A 17,781-nucleotide genomic window follows, 5' to 3' on the forward strand; every position below is an offset into this window, starting at 1 on the left:
CTTTAGAGATGGAGTCAACATTTTCCTTAAATGTGACTATTTATCTTAGTTTGCAGAAATGCTGAGTAGCTCTCACAGATTACTATGCAACGTTCAGTTTTAATTTTAAAGTGATAGACTATTGCTATTACTACAAAAAAAGAACCATAACTTGGTCACGTTTTGTTATGCATGGTTACAAGTTTTCCATTTGACTACTGTGTTGTTAATACAGATGTTTCAACTTGTGTTGTGCTATAAAACATGTCTTTAAGAAACAAACTCCAGACACTGATTCGAGGAAAATTCCCAGGACTTCTTTTTATTAAGAGAATTTCAGAACATAAGAGAGGGACCAGACACCTGCATTTGTCAGAGAAGGTTTCCAAATTCAATCGTTTTAAAAAAACCAGAGTGTTTAGAAAAGCTGACATGACAGCGTGGATGGAGCAGGAGCTGTTTTACACGCAGGGTCGTCTAAGAGACAGGTCGGAGGCAATCGCTGTTCCCGGAATGTTTCACATGTTCATCTTCCTCTTTCTTATGGACAACACGCTTCAACACGCTTTTTTTTTTAAAAACACGACTTCAATGAAAAAAAAAAAAAAAAAAAAAAAACAAGACCATGAGACAGATGCAAAGGGAACTCACTGCACATTTAGAGGTCTAAAAGAATCACCCACATTAACATGGCTGAACTGTTAATAAAACATGGATAAAGGCTGAACTTTAGGGGAAGGAAAGTCTAAATCTGTGGAGGAAGAAGAAGAGGAGGGACTCGAAAGGGGGAAGATCTGGGAAGGGAGAAGGAAAAACACAGGAATACACAACTCACAACGTAGCCAATCCGGCAGGGACACACTTCCTACACCAAACAAGCCTTCAACAATCATGAAATGCCGTTTAAAAAAGATTTTAGTGTGTTCATCTTGCTTGCAGACACTTGATATGACCACTGCAAATCTGCAAGGCGCTCCATAATCAGCTTTGCTTTTTGTGCTAAAAATCTGTACGGATACTTATAAAATCATTGATAAAAATATTCCTCTGTTAACAATACGCCTTGGAGGGAAACCATGTGAGACACTTGGGGGGGCTGGCTGGTTGGCTGGGGGGTTCGAGGAGGGAGGGACTGTAGAGGAGGAGGAAGCTTGCGCAGTGGTGCTACTCGGACTTGGCTTCCTCCTTGGCCTCCTCAGGGGCTGCCTCCACCTGTGGGACAAAGGACAGGCCAAGGTCAAAACTTTTGATCCTTCATATCTGTGAGTCTACAATGAACTCGTCCTGCAGTCGACTCACCTCGTTGGTCTTGGCCTCTCCATTCTCAGAGTGGTTTTCCTCGTTTGCGTCTGCCTCAGCGTTCTCCTTCGCCTTCTTGGTCTTCTTGTCCTCCTTCTTGTCGTTCACAGCCTTCTCTTTCTGCGGTGGCGACAGAACAAACTGTTAGCGAGCTGAATATTCACACACTACCTGGGCCACACTGCCGAGCTTCGTGATGCTAGCGCGTCGAGGATCAGGGGAAATGTATCTCACCTTTGCTGCCTTCTTGACCTTTGGTTCCGGCTTGGGTGGGGCCGGTTTCTGCAAAAAGAAAATGAAATAACGGTTCAACTTAACAGACACAACGCCTTCTCTGTAGGTTTACTATGATTTTAAGGGACTTTGACTCTACTTTTTTTTAATGGGTGACAAGGAATCAAACTCCTAAGTGTATAAAGACTTTGTCTGGAGCTGTTTGGCATTAATATTTTCTTGAAGTGATTAAGACATTAACAATTAGAAGATAAAATTGGTCATTCTTATTAGTATTTAGTAAATATTACATGTAGAATCGTGCAAATGTGTGCAGCACTGCAGTTTTAACTTGCTAAGACATTCGTAAATCAAGTCTTCAGCCACATCTTTGTTATTTTAGGGTGTTTCTGACAGCTTTGCTTCTCCTGAATGTGTTGCTTAAATATTTTTAGTTAATATTTAGGCTTGGTAATGCAAAAATAGCATTTCTTTCAGTTTTTACATTAGAAGAAGTCAAATTTAAGTATATGGAAAACTAAAAAGTGATTAAGTTTTTGTTTTTGCTTCTCTAAAAGCTTATATCTCATCTAAGTTACAGATATGTAACCGTATACGGATTCTACTGTGTTTAACATGTTAATTAACTGTATTTGGTAATGTAAATGTGCTTAATAACACTGTATGAGTGTCTTCTTACCGCTGATAACCGGGCTGATCTCCTCTGGGGCTGAAACAGAACAGAGAGTTATTAGGGTCCTTATAATTCACACTGCGAGTATATACAGAAAACACACACTCAAATTCAACACTAAAGCACTTTTTTTCATAATTCCCTTAAAAACACATATGCATGATGCTTAAAACGTCACATTAATCAAATGAATGAAGTGTTCGTTAACGTGGCCCCTGTCTTACCTCCTCCTTTTCTCCTCCTTCTGTTCCCTGTGCCTGAAAAACACAAATATAACAGGTTAAAAACACACAAAAATCCAAAACAGCCCGGTGAAGAGTTTAACTACCGGTTATACGGACAGGAAAGCGCTGCTAAACACTTTGGGCGCATATTACGATTGATCACAGACGTGCTGAAAAAACTTTTGAGTTTGGCGTGAAAATAACAATTTATTTCAAATACAGGTAGATTTAAGAGGTTGGAGGCCAGGGATGCAGGGCTAACGCCTGATCTCGGTAGTGGGCTGCGAGAGCTCAGCCATGTGGGCCTGTGGAGCCATATTTCGAGGGCCCGGGCCCTGCGTCTCCCCTTCACTCCCTCATCTCTTTCTCTCATTCAATGCATGGAGCTCGGATTTGAAAGCTGGCGCGGGAGTCTCTCACAAGGGGGAGGGACCTGCTCGGCGGCTCGCGGGCGCCACCTGGCGGCGGACCCGCGCCACCGCAGCCATTTGGGACTATGAACAAAGAGAAAAAATATATAATTTTATCGAAACGCGACGGCCAATGTTTGTTTTCGCGGTCAAAATGCAAAGGAGAGGCACCAGCGCATTTTCTGGCGCCACTTTTGGCCGGTTTGGTGGCGAAATGGCGATAAGTGAAGCGTTTGTTCTCGGTAGGTCGGCGACGAAGGTGGACAAGAGCTGCAAAGCATGGCTGCTGCTTGTGCTTTAACTGCATGGAGACCGAAAGAGACTTCTGACTCCCCAAAGGACAGCGGCTCGCACATGAAAACGCGTTTTTAAAGCCGCACGCGAACAGGAAAATATTCATTCTAACACACAAAAAATGTATATTATATCTAGATAATAGGCAAAAATTACCAGAGATAAATAACGGCTATACGCTGCGTTATAATTAAGTAATGTCTCAGAGGGATGTCTTCACAATCGTTTGCATTGCATTAATAGCTGCTACCCCCCTCAAATAATTGTAGTTTTTTTGCGAGTACGTACCTTTCTCTTGGGCATGTTGATCTCTTGGAGATTTCCTCACAAATACAACTACAAACTGTTTTTCTCAGTGGGTTCAGTGCATGTGAAGACGAGTGTCTCCCTTATGCTCGGCAGTGTAGTAAACACACTGGAACAGAGAGGCGAGTGGTTGAATGGGGGGAGGGGTGCGGCCAAAGGCATGATTGATAGGCTCTCGGCCAATCAGGTGACGCCATTCGGGGCTGCAGAACACTCGGACTCTCGGAGCCGGTGATGTTGTGGGGTCTGCGCGAATGGCTTCTTGCAGAGGGGAGATGGGAGGAAGCCTGCAAGAATGAAAGCACTGCAAGTGCGAGGACATATTTGCCTTCACCCCAAGTGTGTTCGATTACTGTGTGAGAGAGGGGAGGCCGCACGGCTAAGCTGCATATGCACCGTTACACAGGCCCCGGTGGAGGGCAACATGCCCCCGCTGGAAAGCCGCGTATCCCCGGCTGGCTCGTTTTAAAAACCCGGGGCTCACATCTGCAATGACCCGCAGGGAGAAACAGCACCGTAAATTCACTTCTTGTTTGAGTCCAATATGGCGCCCACTCCTCTCCGACACATTTTTTTTTTTTTTTTTTTTTTTTTTGTTTGCCAGTCGGCTTTCCTAAATTCGTTTCAGGGAATAGCCTTGCGTCGTCTACCCCAGACGCCTGCAGGGGGCCCACAAAGCCCGTCTAATGAACGTGGCTGCTCAAAACTGGGCTTCCACAGGCTGTGCTGCTACACAAAAGCATCCAGGAGAGCTGTGCAAACATCAGTGCACGTTTATATTGACAGCACTCCTCTGGAATAACACACTTAAAACCAACACTGTTGCGTCGGTGCGCGTCTGCAGCGCTGCAAGAACAACAGGCAGACAAAGAGCTCGATGCTGAAATGTGCACACATAACCTCGTTGTGCTGCCATCACGATAGGCCTATTGCCTCCGTGTGTGCTCCTGCTCTGCACACACACACACACACACACACACACAGAGAGAGAGAGACTATAAGGGGCGGAGAGGCTGAGTAGAGGCGGAGGAGGAATGCCAAGCTCCATCCAGTGCTGAGAACCGGAGCATTTGCGCAGATAGTCTGCGCTGCCTACGACAGACACACAGCATTTCACCGTGGGAAGTTTGTTGTGTGTGTGTGTGTGTGTTTTTTTATTTTGTTTGTCTCGCTACCGAGCAGTCCGTCTGCGAAGTGTCTGCAAGGAGCAGGGCAACCAAAGCCGCGTCAGCATCAGGGATTTATCATGGTGATCAAAGTGTACATCGCATCGTCCTCTGGATCCACTTCGGTAAGGAATAACAGATTTTGCAAGGATCGTGTGTTTGAGGGGTGTAGCTGGATATAATTGGAGCATCAGGAAAGGTAGCTGAACTTTTATTGAACTCACTAATGGCTGTCCGTCAGGCTGTCATGCAGTCTCAGTCTCAAGTGGTGTGATTCATCAGTAAGCATGCAGCTCTGCCCTCCTCAAGACTTTGGACACAAATGCAGTGGCTCAGTATCTTTTTCCTCCTCTCTCTCTTTGTCTGTTTTTCTCTCTTGGCTGTGTCACAGTAGCAGAAGTGGAGTGGAAGTCTGAGGTGGGTAACACAGTGGTGGTTTGTCACAGTGCTTCCTGAAGTGACAGTGCAGTGCAACTGACACCAGGCTGACAACAGGAAGGGCATGCAGTGAAAAAGAAATGATTAAGTAAAACACATTTTTAAAAAAAACCCATGAATGAACTTAGAATTCTCTGTTGTGTCTTTGGTAAGGCTCATAGTTATATTTTCAAAGTGGAGTCTTGCATGTTCCCTTCACTGTCCTGCAGCCTGGTGGGACCTCAGCTTCATTTTTGGCAGTTTCTTCCAGAGTGCAGAGGAATGGTAGTGATGCAATTCTCCAGGGCCCGTTTTTAGACTGTGCAGCTGCAGCCCAGGAACACTTGAGCTGTGTTTAGGATTCTTGGTGCTCTGAATCAGTCTAGACTTTACTTTACCTTACTAAACCTTTATTCTTGTCTATAATGTGTCAGATCTTTTTGCTGAGCAGGTATTACACATCTTCTAACATACTCTGCCATGTAAAGTACTACTGAACTCTGTTCTAGACCACTCAGTGTCTCTCACAGTCATTATGTAGTCATAGGCTGTTAGGAAACTTGTCATTTGAACTTGCAGTTTGTTTTCACAGCTCACACACGGAGGAAATTATGAAGCTCAGAGCCTCTTTGCAGTCGGCCAGTGCTGAGTAACTTTATTGCTCTTACAGTAAATGACATTTGCGAAGGCTCAGCAGCAGTCTTCAGCAGGACGGGAGCTTCCTGTAAAGTCAGGCCAGGCGGAGTTAGAGACACTTATGCCATCACTGTGCTGAGGCCTGTCTGCGAAAGTGCATTAGCTCTCATTCACCGTCTTTACTGAAGTCTGCTGGAACAAGTAGACAAGGTTATGTGCTCTTTGTAGATCGGCAGCAACTGAGAGCTCTACTACGGTAGAGCTATCAGTTCTTTTGATTTCTTTAGACATAGTTAAAGTCTGTGTGAGTCTGCTTGGCAGTGTATCTATTTTAAAATGTCTGTCTACGCAACAAGGGCGCGTTTGCGAAAGTGTGTGCATTTGCTGTTGAATGACAAACTGTGGTGGAAACCATCTGCCTTCACTAAGCTTGCAGTTTGGTTGCATCAGTGACTACACACAACAATGTGATTGCATTCCACCGTCCAGCAGCGTCTGCTGCTACATTAATCTGTCCAATGTAGCTCAGCACGTAAATGGAGTCACCGCCAAAACAGGAAGACACGAACAAGGAGACGGAGTCAGCATTTGAGAAGCTGCAACAGTCAGAATTATTCACACAGGAGTATTTTGTACTAACACAAAGCTATTTTTCATTTGATATATATTGTTTTTATGCTGAATCTGATCCATATTAGCACAAATGTATCAGGTAAACATTGTTTTAATGGACAAAGGTGTCTGATTTCTAATGTTTAAAAAACACAGAGAAGTACAACAGTTATGTTGCTAAACTAATCAGAATAGATTAGCTTATGTGTTTGTGGCCACTGGCCCCTCCTTTACACACTGTACCTAAAAGTACAGTGCATACAGTGCACGAGTGTGCTCTGAGAAATATCTTAATGAAAAGAGTTGCTGTTGAGGGCTTCTGTAAGCCAGACTCATTGAACAGCTGTGCAGAGATATTCCCTCCTAAAGCTTTTTTCAGTGAGGCTCTCCTTTCTAACCAATCACAGGAAAGCATATATTTCTGCTTGAGTGGCAGATTGTGTAGCTATAATACTAATACCTGTAGGTTTGGGCAGAGCGTGGTGAAGTTTAGCAGAGAGTAGTGGCGCATGGAGGGCTGGGCAGCATGGAGTGGACTGATTTTGAGTCTCCAAACCCACTACTGAATATACCAACTGTGTGAAAGCAGGACCACTGTGACACAAAATGAATCATAACAAACTACATAGATTACTATAACCACACTTAAGTTCATTACCACACAAACATTCAGTGCACCTATGCAAAGCGCTCATTGCCAGCTTAGTTCTCTGCTGACCTATGCTAGTCCCATGTGGAGAGTTGTACCCTTGCAAAGTCAGCTGATATCATCACATTTCCACCCAGTAATGAGAAGTAGTGTTTTTATAGAGTGTTTGAATCACCTGAGGAAATGGTGTTGTGACTCATTGTCAATTCTCCAGAGACTCTTCTAGTGTTACTGCCATTGACTTTGTAAACATTAGGTCATACAACATACAGATGCCATTATATATCCCTTCTTCATCTATGAGAATAAATATTTTTATGAGGTTTTTTCTCTTAGGGCATCTTTGAGAATAAAGTACCACATTTCCCAGTTTTGCCTGGTTGTGATGTTTCATTGAGGCCAAATTTGACTAACAAACTTGGGTTTTCTTTATAATCCACATATTCAAATTTATAGCCCCCACCCCCACCCTCCACACATACACCCCCCACACACACATCTGTAGCTGTGTATTTAGACTGTCGAACACCAGGCCAACTTAAACTGAAAGTACGCCTGAGAAAAGAACACATTCACTCCCTTATTTCCATGTATGCAATGTAGCCACGGTACTGTCCAGTTTCTTCATTGGCCTCTTTGTATGACTTTCTATCTAAGAATGCACTTTGACATTAGGGTCTGCAGGTCAAGCTTGACTTGCATGGCTGCTACACTGAGTATTCTGTTTGTATAAGAGGTCATGTTATGGCCTTTTTGTTTCACATTCAGGCAGCACTGAGGGACGCTGGCCAGACTCGTAGTGTAAGGCTCTTTTGTAACAGTGTTGTAATTCTTACTGAGCTCGGGATTGGGTGTAGGCTACTGTTGCTGCTAAAATTCCAGTAAGTGACTGTTTTCAGTATAAATCAGACTTGATCAAATCAAGACAAAACCTTTGTTCTATATAAACATTCAAGGCCCGGGGCTGATTCGTGTTCCCTTTAGTGTAGAGAGTAGATTTACCTGCATTCAAATGTTGGACTCCTGCGAGATTAGAAAGGTCACTTAATGTTACTTAATGTCACTTAATGAGATATATGAGGAAAGTTTGACTAATTTTAATTGCACATGAATTCACCCCAACCCTGTGTCAACATAACAGACTTAATCCAGAATCAAGTCCCACATATTGATTGTTGTGGATACAGTGCGGCTGATCGATGCCTGCCATTGTGGGGCATTTGTTACTGCCAGAGTCCTGACCTTTTTCTGTGATTGATCAGGTCTGGGTCTGACCTCACTAGGCCCACCACAACTCTCACATGATGATAATGACGATGATGATAATGTGGAATGTAAACCGCTTGGTATAGGGACAGACCCATTGTCTGCAGTAGTGGTTTACTCAGGTTCTAGTTGGTGAAAAATAATGAGCAGTGTAATAGATGTGTTCGACTGAAACGTTAGAGGCCTCTGATCTGTTGTATGGCCGGAAGAACACAAAGTGTAGAGATCCTTGCAGACTTACATCTTGGGGCACACTGAATCATCTATTGATTGATGTAGGTCGTCCATGGGCATGTGCATGGATTATCTTGGGGATGTGATTGAAAAGTGTTTACAAATGATTCTCAGTGTTCGTTTCAGGTAGTTTCTGTATTGGCGTACCAGCAACACAGAAACAATGTCTTTCCTATTTTTGCATAAAGTTAAACTCAATGTCAATGAGTTTAACTTTATGTGTGTATATTTGCATACTGAGACAAGCTATGCAGGTATTGTGAGAGAAAGCATGGCTTATGCAAATCAGACTTCTACCCGTTGAGTGTCTGCGGGCCTGACTCTGGCTCATTCCTCTCACTCTTTGTCTTTTTTGTTAGGACTGAGGAGTCATTTTGTAGCATTCCAGGGAGAGACTATAGATAAGGAGGGAATAATACAAGGCAACAGGAGAATGGTTGTTTACTACCACACCCAAAGCCTGCAAGAGTGTGGTTTCTTCCATAAAATAAAATCACCAGGAGCCCCACTCAAGACACCACAGAGCAATGCAAAGGGCAAAGAGGGGCAAGACTGGGAACTGTACAATTAGAGCCGGGGGCAGATGGCATGTGGCCAGTGTGCTCAACAAATTAATTTTGCTTGACAACAGTACAATGCGGGCTTGTGCAGGGAATGAGCAGATTGCACAAAAAAAGGAATGAGCAAAGCGGAGAAAGTCTAAGAATCTTTATGTTTAACTGTCCATTTTATCAATGCAGCTTCAATTCAGTCCACTGTGTGCAGTATAAATTTAAGTCAAGTTAGAGGCAGATTGTTCCATCACAGCGAGGAGTGTCTCTGTGTGTGTTTAGAGAGACAGATTGAGTTAAAGTAGGTTTGAGATCATGACGTTCCACTTGGGTGCTTCCATTCTGCACTGCTTTCCACAGCAGGTGGGGGGAGAGCGTGTTTTTTTTTTTAGGACTTTGGCCTTGGGAGTGAAACTGCCATTAAATCATTGAAACTGTACTGTGGCTAATCCAACGGCAGGGCCGGCTCCCTCATTTCCATTCCTCAGTTTTGTTTCTGCAAATAGCTATAAAATTATCCACCTGTCTCGTCTGCATGTCATAAACCTGGGAGGAGCCCTCGCAGGGAGGTGTTTAGAGTGACAGGAAGACAACCAATTGATTAATACAGATGCAACATTATCATGTTTTTGCCACCAAGTCATCTTGGTTAGAGTTTAGGTGTGTTAGTGTGTGTGTATGCAGCTGAGGCTGCATGTGTGTGCTCTTTGCAGCAGGCCTTATTTGGCTTGTGTTTGACCAGTTACCTCCTCCTGAATCCCTGAAGAGCTCTTGCTTCCGTCTGGCCTTGTAGGGCCATCCTCCCTTTTACACACACCCACTGAGAGCTCATTGGACCATAATTTAATATACTAACCCCTTCACCCCACCACCCCCCACACATGTCTATATCTAGATAAAAGGAGGAGCAAAAATTATAGAGTTACATACTTTTACAGCTACCCTGTTGACTTGCTGGTGATGATGGAATCTGGCATATTGTGTGATGTAAAAACTTTAGGATGCACCTGTTAGTTCTCATTAAAAGAGGTGAGGTCTCGAAGGTCACCGTGTCATTGCTAACAACATTTCCTTTCCGGTTCAGTGGTAGAGTTAGTTAGAAAATCATTGATGGTAAATCTAGGATATTGCCACTGCAGCAGATCTTTCTCTGTGGGGAAATGTGCAATGCTAATAACATATTGTCAAGCGAGCGTCACATGACAATTGCTTTCAAAATAGTTCAATTTTAAACCATAAAGTGACATTTCCTTTTAAAATGTGGGGAGGGAATCCAGTCCTGGCAGCTGCCTGCTTCCTCACTCTCTGGGATTTTTCTTGCTGATAAAACTGTTTGTCCCTGCTTAGCATTGCCTGAGTTTACCCTCTGCAGTATTATTGAATCACTTTGTTCACATGTCAGAAAATAAGTGGTAACTTAGTAACAGAGCAACCAGTGATCTCTGTAGTGTAATTTCTCACAGCACAGGAGAAAAGTGGTGTTACTTTTGAGGCAGACTGATGACAGTATGGTGAACTGAAGCCCTTATGTTGCCTCATATGGCTGAAGTTAACACGTGTCTAACCGACAACTTCCCCTCTCTCATCTTCTCCCCCCCACACACACAGATTAAAAAGCAGCAGCAGGATGTGATGGGCTTCCTGACGGTCAACAAGATCGAATTCGAGGAGTGTGACATTGCGGCCAATGAGGCCAACAGGAAGTGGATGAGAGAGAATATACCGGAGGAGTCCAGACCGGCCACGGGGAACCCTCTCCCCCCACAGATATTCAACGATAGCAAATATTGTGGGGTGAGAGACACACACTTTGACAAATGTTAAATATTATTGTGACGTAATTGTTCATGCAATGACAGTATCACACTGATACAGTAGGTCACATACAGAGCTGCAGCGAACATTGAGGGTATCTTCCTCATTCCATTAATCATGCAGAACTAATAAGTGATAAACTAATTAGTGTTTTTATATTATTGGTGGATCAAGCTGCTATACATAGATACATAGAAATAGACATTTTAAGTAAGTAAAACAGTGACATCACTGAATTGTTGGTGTCTTCTTTTGATATGCTTTTCCAGCCTGTCAGGCTGTTGGTTGCTCTTTGTTTTAGCTCGTCTTCTCTTCAGCAGTTGAAATGCAAGGTTAAGATCCAGTGATTGACTTGGCCAGTCTTAAACCTTCCACTTTTACCCTCAGGTGAAATTATTTGTTTAGTTGGCAGACAGTGTGTTTCTGTACAGCTTTAAATTCATCCTGCTGCTACCGCCAGTTATTTAAGACTAGTGCGGCCACGCAGCACATCATGCCAAGGCTCCTTCCTATGTAAGCTTGTATGGTTTGGATCGTGAACAGATCCTCTCATTCTCCACACTTTAGTAAATGATATATGGTCTGCACTTATAATATCATGCCTTATCAGCATCCAAAGCACTTTATAATGTTGATTCTTATTCACCAGCTCACACACCAATGGCAGAGCTGCCATGCGAGGCACCTTGGGGTTCAGAGTCATGGCCAGGATGAATGACTGCTCTACCTCCTGAACCACAGCTCCCCCCTTTTAGCCTCTCCATCACTTTGGAAGTGGTTAACCTTGGTCTCGTCAGTCTATCAAATGTTTCTCTCTGTTCAAAAAGTTTGTTGCAAATAAACTCCAACCTGACTTTCGGAGTCTTTTGGGTTGCCTGATACCAAATGTGCTATGTTCTGTATAATTGTCATATGGCTGGTAAACATAGCAGCTTTCGTATTTGGTAGCAAAGAAAATTTCCTTCTAGAATTATGTCCAGCAGTGCAGAGATGAACAGCAAAACAACATTGAAAGCAACAATTCAACATTAGTTAGTTAGAGTTGGGTGAAAAGATTGATACCATTTTCATGTTTGAAGGTCAGTTAACAAAGCCAGAAAATACTATAACTTAGTACAAAAACCTAAGGCAGGATCAAATAGCTAGCGTGGCTGTATCCAAAAATTACTTATTAATTTGTCAAGGTTAAGTTTGATTTATGCTTCTGCCTCAAGTCTACCCTGGTGACACATAGTCACCAGATAAGGCTGAGCCATCTTGTCGCTATAGCTTCACATGTAACATAAAAAAGTATTTATTATGTCAAAAATGTCAAACCATCCTTTTAAACAAATCTATGTGTTAATCATGTTACATAACTGTACAGTTTTGTGATTAAATCAAATAAGACAAAATAAATAATAAGGAAAAAAAACAGAATTTTTTGGTCGATACTCAAAAATAAGGTTGGGGGGGTGCATTTCTCCTATCCTGACTACAGGCCTTCTCAGATTCTCGCTCCACCAAACCTTCTGTCCTGTATTAGCGGATGCTGGTCTATACCCTTCAAAAAGCTACAAGGACATTAACTGGTGATGTGATATGCTTTGCAGCTAATGTATGGTTGGAAGTGAAGTTGCACATACAGGATGGGCTTGTATTGAGTGCCTCAGACAAAGAGAACAGCATTTCCCAGGACACTTGCAGCTGTAGGGCCTCCTTTTGAAAAATCTGTTTGTGTGTTGTACCGGTATGTGTGTGGGAGAAAACATAGGGAAACAAAGAATGAGAAGGAGTGAGGGATGGAGAATGAGAAAGACTTTAGACAACTTAACAGGCTGAATGGGTCAGCTTGTTTACTCTGATTTGTATTCTCAAAGACAATATCCTCCTATTAGATTAACTACTGAGGCCCATCCTTGGACAAACAACACAACCCGACTTCTCCATGTGGCAGTTTCTGCTCAGATGATCACCCTCAGACACTGATCCAATTTCACATTATCATTCCTCAGGTTGATTTATGCCAGCTGATCCTGTGATCGATGTGCATTTGAACCTCTCTCTGTGTTTTCTTCCTCCTCAGGACTATGAGGCCTTCTTCTATGCCAGGGAGGACAACGCTGTGTATGCATTTCTGGGTCTGACTGCTCCCCCAGGCTCTAAGGTTAAGCCAATGAACACAAACAAACTGAACTGCATGCCTACAGCTGAACGATACTTCCTGTTGAAGTTGTTCTTGTGCCTAAATATATATTTTTCGTCACAGTGTGATTTCCATACAGACAACACATTAATATTAACCATTACATAATACATCTGTTCATGATATTCTAACACCCCAGAGGCGTCTTCTCCTTTTCCTCCCCTGCACGCTGGCGCCTCCTCTCTGCCACAGCAGGGAGCGCAGGGAGGTGTGCCAGTTACCATAGAAACAGAGGGGTTTTCCTCTGAGGAGATACAGTACAGTATATAAACCAATATACTCCATTTTAATGTAATACTCTCTTTTTCTTCTCTTCCTCTCTGTTTCTCTGCAGGAAGCCGAGGCTCTGGCGAAGAAAGAGCAGCAGTAGCAGGTTTACACCGTTTTGATCTGAGATCTCAGGCTTAGACCTAGACCCAGACCTGGACCCAGAGTGACCAGGAATAGATCCAGGAAAAAAACAAAAAACAAAAACACAGCGCCATGTCACTCAGCTTATAAATATATGGATGATTTAGATATTTCGGTACTTTCTTTTTATTAATCTGTGTTCAGTTGTGCCTTGTCAGCTGTAGTGAAAGGAGGCACTAAAGCAGAGCATTATGGGTAATCAAACACAGCTCTGCTTCCTCCCGTTAACCTCAGCCTGCTCAACCTATTGGCCTAATGACATGTCAATCAATCATTATCAATGTGCAGTTGTCAGTTCGAGAACCCCTCATCCAACACAAGAAAATGTGCTCACCATGAAAATTGTAACACAGATTCATCGTTTGCCAACGGAACGTCATCCATGTTCCCGTTAAACCAATTAAACATTATCGTCATCGACAGTACAGGTCTTATCTGTTGAATCCTGGAAACATTAAGTCAAATGTGCTTTTTGCCAGTCATGTCTTTGCCAAAACCGCTGCACCTTCTAGAGTTATCTTTTACAATCGCATTCCCTGTGTTTTTATTTACTTTATATTGTCTTAATGCTGTTTTAATAGCAAATGTTTTTCTACAAACAGATATGTGTTTTAAAAATGACAATGCCAAATGTCAAAGGTAGAGGGATATAAAATGGAGGGTTTTTTTTTTATTTGCTGTTTTTGTGGAATCTTTGTCATCTTGTTTCACATGATTTTGGTAATTTCTGTCTTGCATAATTTTCCCCGAAATAAAATGAAAAAATGACAGCAAACACGAATCTGTTCTTCTCATTGGTTAATAATCAGGAAATAGCGCTGAACAATTACAGAGTCACCTGCATTTCCAAATAATCAATGTGACTGCTTTTCATTAAGTGAACTAGCTGTGGTGAACCAGTATTATGATTTGAGAGCAATACATTATTAGTTATTTATATATTTCAGTGTTCAGTTCTTTAACACTGAAAGAGACCGACATTACAGTCAGTTACTGTATTTGTGATTGGTACCATTCCACAGAAATTCTGGGGAATATCTGTAGAATATTTGCCAGGAAAATAATATGTATTTTACTTACTTGACTATAAAAAATACAATAAGATGGTAATACTTTGTGCATATGGGTTGTTTTTAGTTTCACATAAGTGAGGTAGTTTCCTGCTACACTTCTCGTAAGGATATAAATAATGTTCAAAAGGATAAAACTGTCCAGTGTTTTAAAACTCTTCAACAACATTAATAGATATAAAATGACTAAAGTAAGGGCTCTGCTCCTCTATGTACCATAACCAACCTTAAGTTTAGATGTTATGTTTTTCAACTGTGATTTTCAGTTACAGACTAATAAAGGAAGTATGTTGTGGGGGTGGAGGGGCCAGTTCTCATTTGCAGAAGTGAAACAGTCCACCAGATCAACTCCACACACGATCACTCTGTGCCATTAACTCTCAAGACCGACGACTGGACGAAACAAAAGATAGACATCAAATAGAGGACGGTTAGGTGGTGCCATGCTGGGTGAAGGTTTTCTCAGAGTGCTGCGTTACAGGGAGGAGAGAAAGTTTGCTTCCAGGCGACACAAAACACAGACACACAGCCATTGTACGGATGCACACAGCTCTAACCCAAACTCTGCAGAGCTACGCACAGAGTCAACTGACGCAGGTAAACTGTATTATGAAACATTACAGCCAAATGTTAAAGCTGTCTGATGTTGTAAGAAACGTGCCTTTTTGTAGTGGTTTCATGTGCTGAGTTGACATCCTCCAGTTCAATTTCTTCCCATTAACTAAAAGGTTGTTTTTTTTTAAATTAGATGTGATAATGATGATAGATGTGTGACTAATCATTTCATGCCATGTAACAAAGCCATCAAACTAAACTATATTAAACTGCAAACGTGTAAATAAACAGTTAATTTTCTGTGATCAGGTCCAAACCAGGAAGAGTTAGACTCCACCCAACCCCAGGGACTAAAAGTGGTGCATCAGACTCCTGTAGGCCTTTCAATTCCTCGGTGTTCACCTACCCTCCTCTTGGACCATGACTTTACAGTTTGCATAGATGACTGTAGCCTCCTGGAACAGTACCCAGACCTGCAGGTGGCTGACTCAGGACGCATCTCACACAACCCGCTGAGGGCCACCATCACCCAGCATGATTTATACAGTTCTGAAGTTCACCGTCCAGAATGGGCAGGCCAACTAGATACGTCTGCTTCACCGTTACCAGACCAAGGATATCTAGTCATGGGGCCCAGTGTGAACATCAGCCTGGATCTGCCTGGGTCAGGCTTGGAGCCCATGTCTAACTCAGTGCTGAATGGGCTGCTGGAGAAACAGCTGGAGGAGGTGTACATGCAACATCTGACTGACAACTTGGCTCGATGCAACTCCCACCTGGGGAACAGCATTCTGCACGGCCTGGTGCCACCACCGCAGCCCTGCAACGACCCGAAGGGCCAAGAATCACTGGAGTCCAGTCTGGAGGAAGAATCAGAGGACAGCAGCGAGAAGATTAGTTATCTGAGCACCCAGAACTTGGTCCCCTGCTCATCCAACTTTAGCTCCCCTGTGCTGAGGATTTCAGAGGCCGACAATCCTCATCTGCAGTGACATGAGATTGCATCCTGCATCCTGCAGATAGGCTTTATTGCTTCACTCTCAAGTTTCCATGTGCACACATGCAGAGACAGTTGTGATATAGAAACAAGCGCAATAGATTAAAACAGTGCATGCTTTTATTTTTGCTTCTCTGTATCTACATGTCTTTGTTTACTTGCTTTATAAATGTTGCCACAGCTGCACCTGCTTTTATGTGCCATCTGCTGGTGTGTTGTTGTACTACACCACACTGAATTTACTTTTTTTGTCATTTATTTTACTGACATTATAAGAGGGTGTGTGTTAAGTCTGTAATACAATAAATATAACTGTAATAAACCTGTACATTGAAGGCACTTTGTAAATAGGCATGTTTGAGAGAAAGATAATCATGCCTGGCCCTGTGATACCTGTGTGAAGGATTAATGACCTATCCAAGTGTTCAGGGTGTCCACATCACTGGAAGTACAGTAAGTACTGTCAGTGTTAGGAAGCTAGAAAGCACAGATTTGCAAGCTGCCAATTACTTTGCTCTGGTAGAAGATAAACTACAGCAAAGCTATCCATAGGGAGAAATCTACTTTGTTCAAGTAGTTCCAACTACTTTGTAAAAAAATAGGTCAATTTGACAATGGACTTGTGATACCAAAGGATAAAAACAATATAGCCTATTGTAATACAAAAAAAAAAAAAAAAAAACAGCCATTTATTGTGAAAAGTGGCTACTTGTTTTCAGCTCATAACAAATAAACAAACTGCTCCACTGCTCATGAAAATCTACCTTGAGGAAACTAGAGTCCAGTTTAAGGTCTTGCACCAAGCAGGATTACTCAGTTAACCAGGTAACTTTGAAAATAGCGTGCCACCTCTTCTCTGAAACCTGAAACTGAATGCTTGTCTGAAACAGAACCATCCCATTTGTGGTTTCAGTAGTGAACTTGAATCACAATGCAAATATGAATGTAGTTGAACCAACAGGATACTGCAAAATGGTGTGTTGACATGAAGTATAAATACTACACATTGTAAAGACAGATGACTAATCATCAAACCTACTCAAGCTTGATAATAATGTACTTTCAGGAGGAGCTGTGCATCACAATTTGGCAGGCTCCAACTGTGCTGTTCACTCCTTTTCACTGTGTGGAGTCAGCAGTTCTTTTAAAGGCACCTGCAGATCACAGTGAGGTCCAGTATAAACCATCAGAGCAATAGCCTAAAGATTTATGATGCATGTGCCCACGTCGATTTGTAACCTGTGAAGCACAGATCCTCACAGCTGGGCCTGTTAGAGCTCCCACTGTGCACTTAATGGTGATCTTTCATGTGCACTTGACTTTTTAGTAACCCAGGCCAAATTATTTTATATGTGCAAATAAAAAAGGTAGAAAGGAGAAATCTACTAAGGGTTTCCTCAAACTAAGAGTTGGAGTCAACAGTATCTAATTAGGCTTTTGTTGCACACAGCCTCTGTCTGGAAACTGGGGCGTTTCTTAATTTAGATGATCTCAGACCTGCTAAAAAATTAAATACACACAAATAGAGAAAGAAAAGGAGATAGTGGAAACTGCAGTATAGAACTTGAGAGGATGCTTTTGAACCTAAAAAATAAAATAAAAGTACATTATGAATATGAGTACATATGAGTAATACATGAGTTTCACACACAACTGACACTTTTGACTTATTGCACATATTACTACTGTATGTACTGTCACTACTGTCAGCATTGTCGTTAGTTTTTACTAAACACACAGTTGTTTCCAGTTTGGCTTATAGTAATAAGAATTTCCCAGATGCAATACAACTTGCACA

General features: G+C 42.3%; 3 protein-coding genes across 3 annotated transcripts; 2 read left to right on the forward strand and 1 right to left on the reverse strand.

The window, feature by feature from the left end:
• Positions 1–274: 274 nt before the first annotated feature.
• LOC113159994 (non-histone chromosomal protein HMG-14A-like) lies at positions 275–3,546 on the reverse strand. Its single transcript, XM_026356998.1, has 6 exons — positions 3,402–3,546; positions 2,410–2,442; positions 2,192–2,221; positions 1,513–1,560; positions 1,279–1,398; positions 275–1,191 (listed from the first exon to the last, which is right to left on the reverse strand). Exons 1-6 carry the CDS (start codon positions 3,414–3,416, stop codon positions 1,144–1,146), a joined length of 294 nt encoding a protein of 97 aa, XP_026212783.1. The 5' UTR covers positions 3,417–3,546; the 3' UTR covers positions 275–1,143.
• Positions 3,547–4,438: 892 nt separating this feature from the next.
• On the forward strand, positions 4,439–14,017 carry sh3bgrl (SH3 domain binding glutamate-rich protein like). Its single transcript, XM_026357814.1, has 4 exons — positions 4,439–4,710; positions 10,559–10,744; positions 12,831–12,911; positions 13,285–14,017. Exons 1-4 carry the CDS (start codon positions 4,666–4,668, stop codon positions 13,318–13,320), a joined length of 348 nt encoding a protein of 115 aa, XP_026213599.1. The 5' UTR covers positions 4,439–4,665; the 3' UTR covers positions 13,321–14,017.
• Positions 14,018–14,750: 733 nt separating this feature from the next.
• si:dkey-237j10.2 lies at positions 14,751–16,311 on the forward strand. The gene is made up of 2 exons (XM_026357812.1): positions 14,751–15,028; positions 15,296–16,311. The coding sequence occupies exons 1-2, from the start codon at positions 14,875–14,877 to the stop codon at positions 15,976–15,978; spliced, it is 837 nt and encodes a 278-aa protein (XP_026213597.1). The 5' UTR covers positions 14,751–14,874; the 3' UTR covers positions 15,979–16,311.
• Positions 16,312–17,781: the final 1,470 nt, after the last annotated feature.

The sequence above is a fragment of the Anabas testudineus genome, chromosome 10 (genome assembly GCF_900324465.2).
Source record: "Anabas testudineus chromosome 10, fAnaTes1.2, whole genome shotgun sequence".
NCBI classification, from domain to species: domain Eukaryota; kingdom Metazoa; phylum Chordata; class Actinopteri; order Anabantiformes; family Anabantidae; genus Anabas; species Anabas testudineus.

Bases quoted from the DNA above. Each gene is read 5' to 3' on its own strand.
- LOC113159994 (XM_026356998.1), bottom strand. The intron at 1,561-2,191 runs GTAAGAAGACAC...TTCTTTTTGCAG, and splicing joins GATCAGCCCGGTTATCAGCG to AAACCGGCCCCACCCAAGCC. The intron at 1,192-1,278 runs GTGAGTCGACTG...TTTGTCCCACAG, and splicing joins GAGAGGCCAAGACCAACGAG to GTGGAGGCAGCCCCTGAGGA.
- sh3bgrl (XM_026357814.1), top strand. From the start codon at position 4,666: ATGGTGATCAAAGTGTACATCGCATCGTCCTCTGGATCCACTTCG. The intron at 4,711-10,558 runs GTAAGGAATAAC...CCACACACACAG, and splicing joins CGTCCTCTGGATCCACTTCG to ATTAAAAAGCAGCAGCAGGA. The intron at 12,912-13,284 runs GTTAAGCCAATG...GTTTCTCTGCAG, and splicing joins CTGCTCCCCCAGGCTCTAAG to GAAGCCGAGGCTCTGGCGAA.
- si:dkey-237j10.2 (XM_026357812.1), top strand. From the start codon at position 14,875: ATGCTGGGTGAAGGTTTTCTCAGAGTGCTGCGTTACAGGGAGGAGAGA. The intron at 15,029-15,295 runs GTAAACTGTATT...TTCTGTGATCAG, and splicing joins CACAGAGTCAACTGACGCAG to GTCCAAACCAGGAAGAGTTA.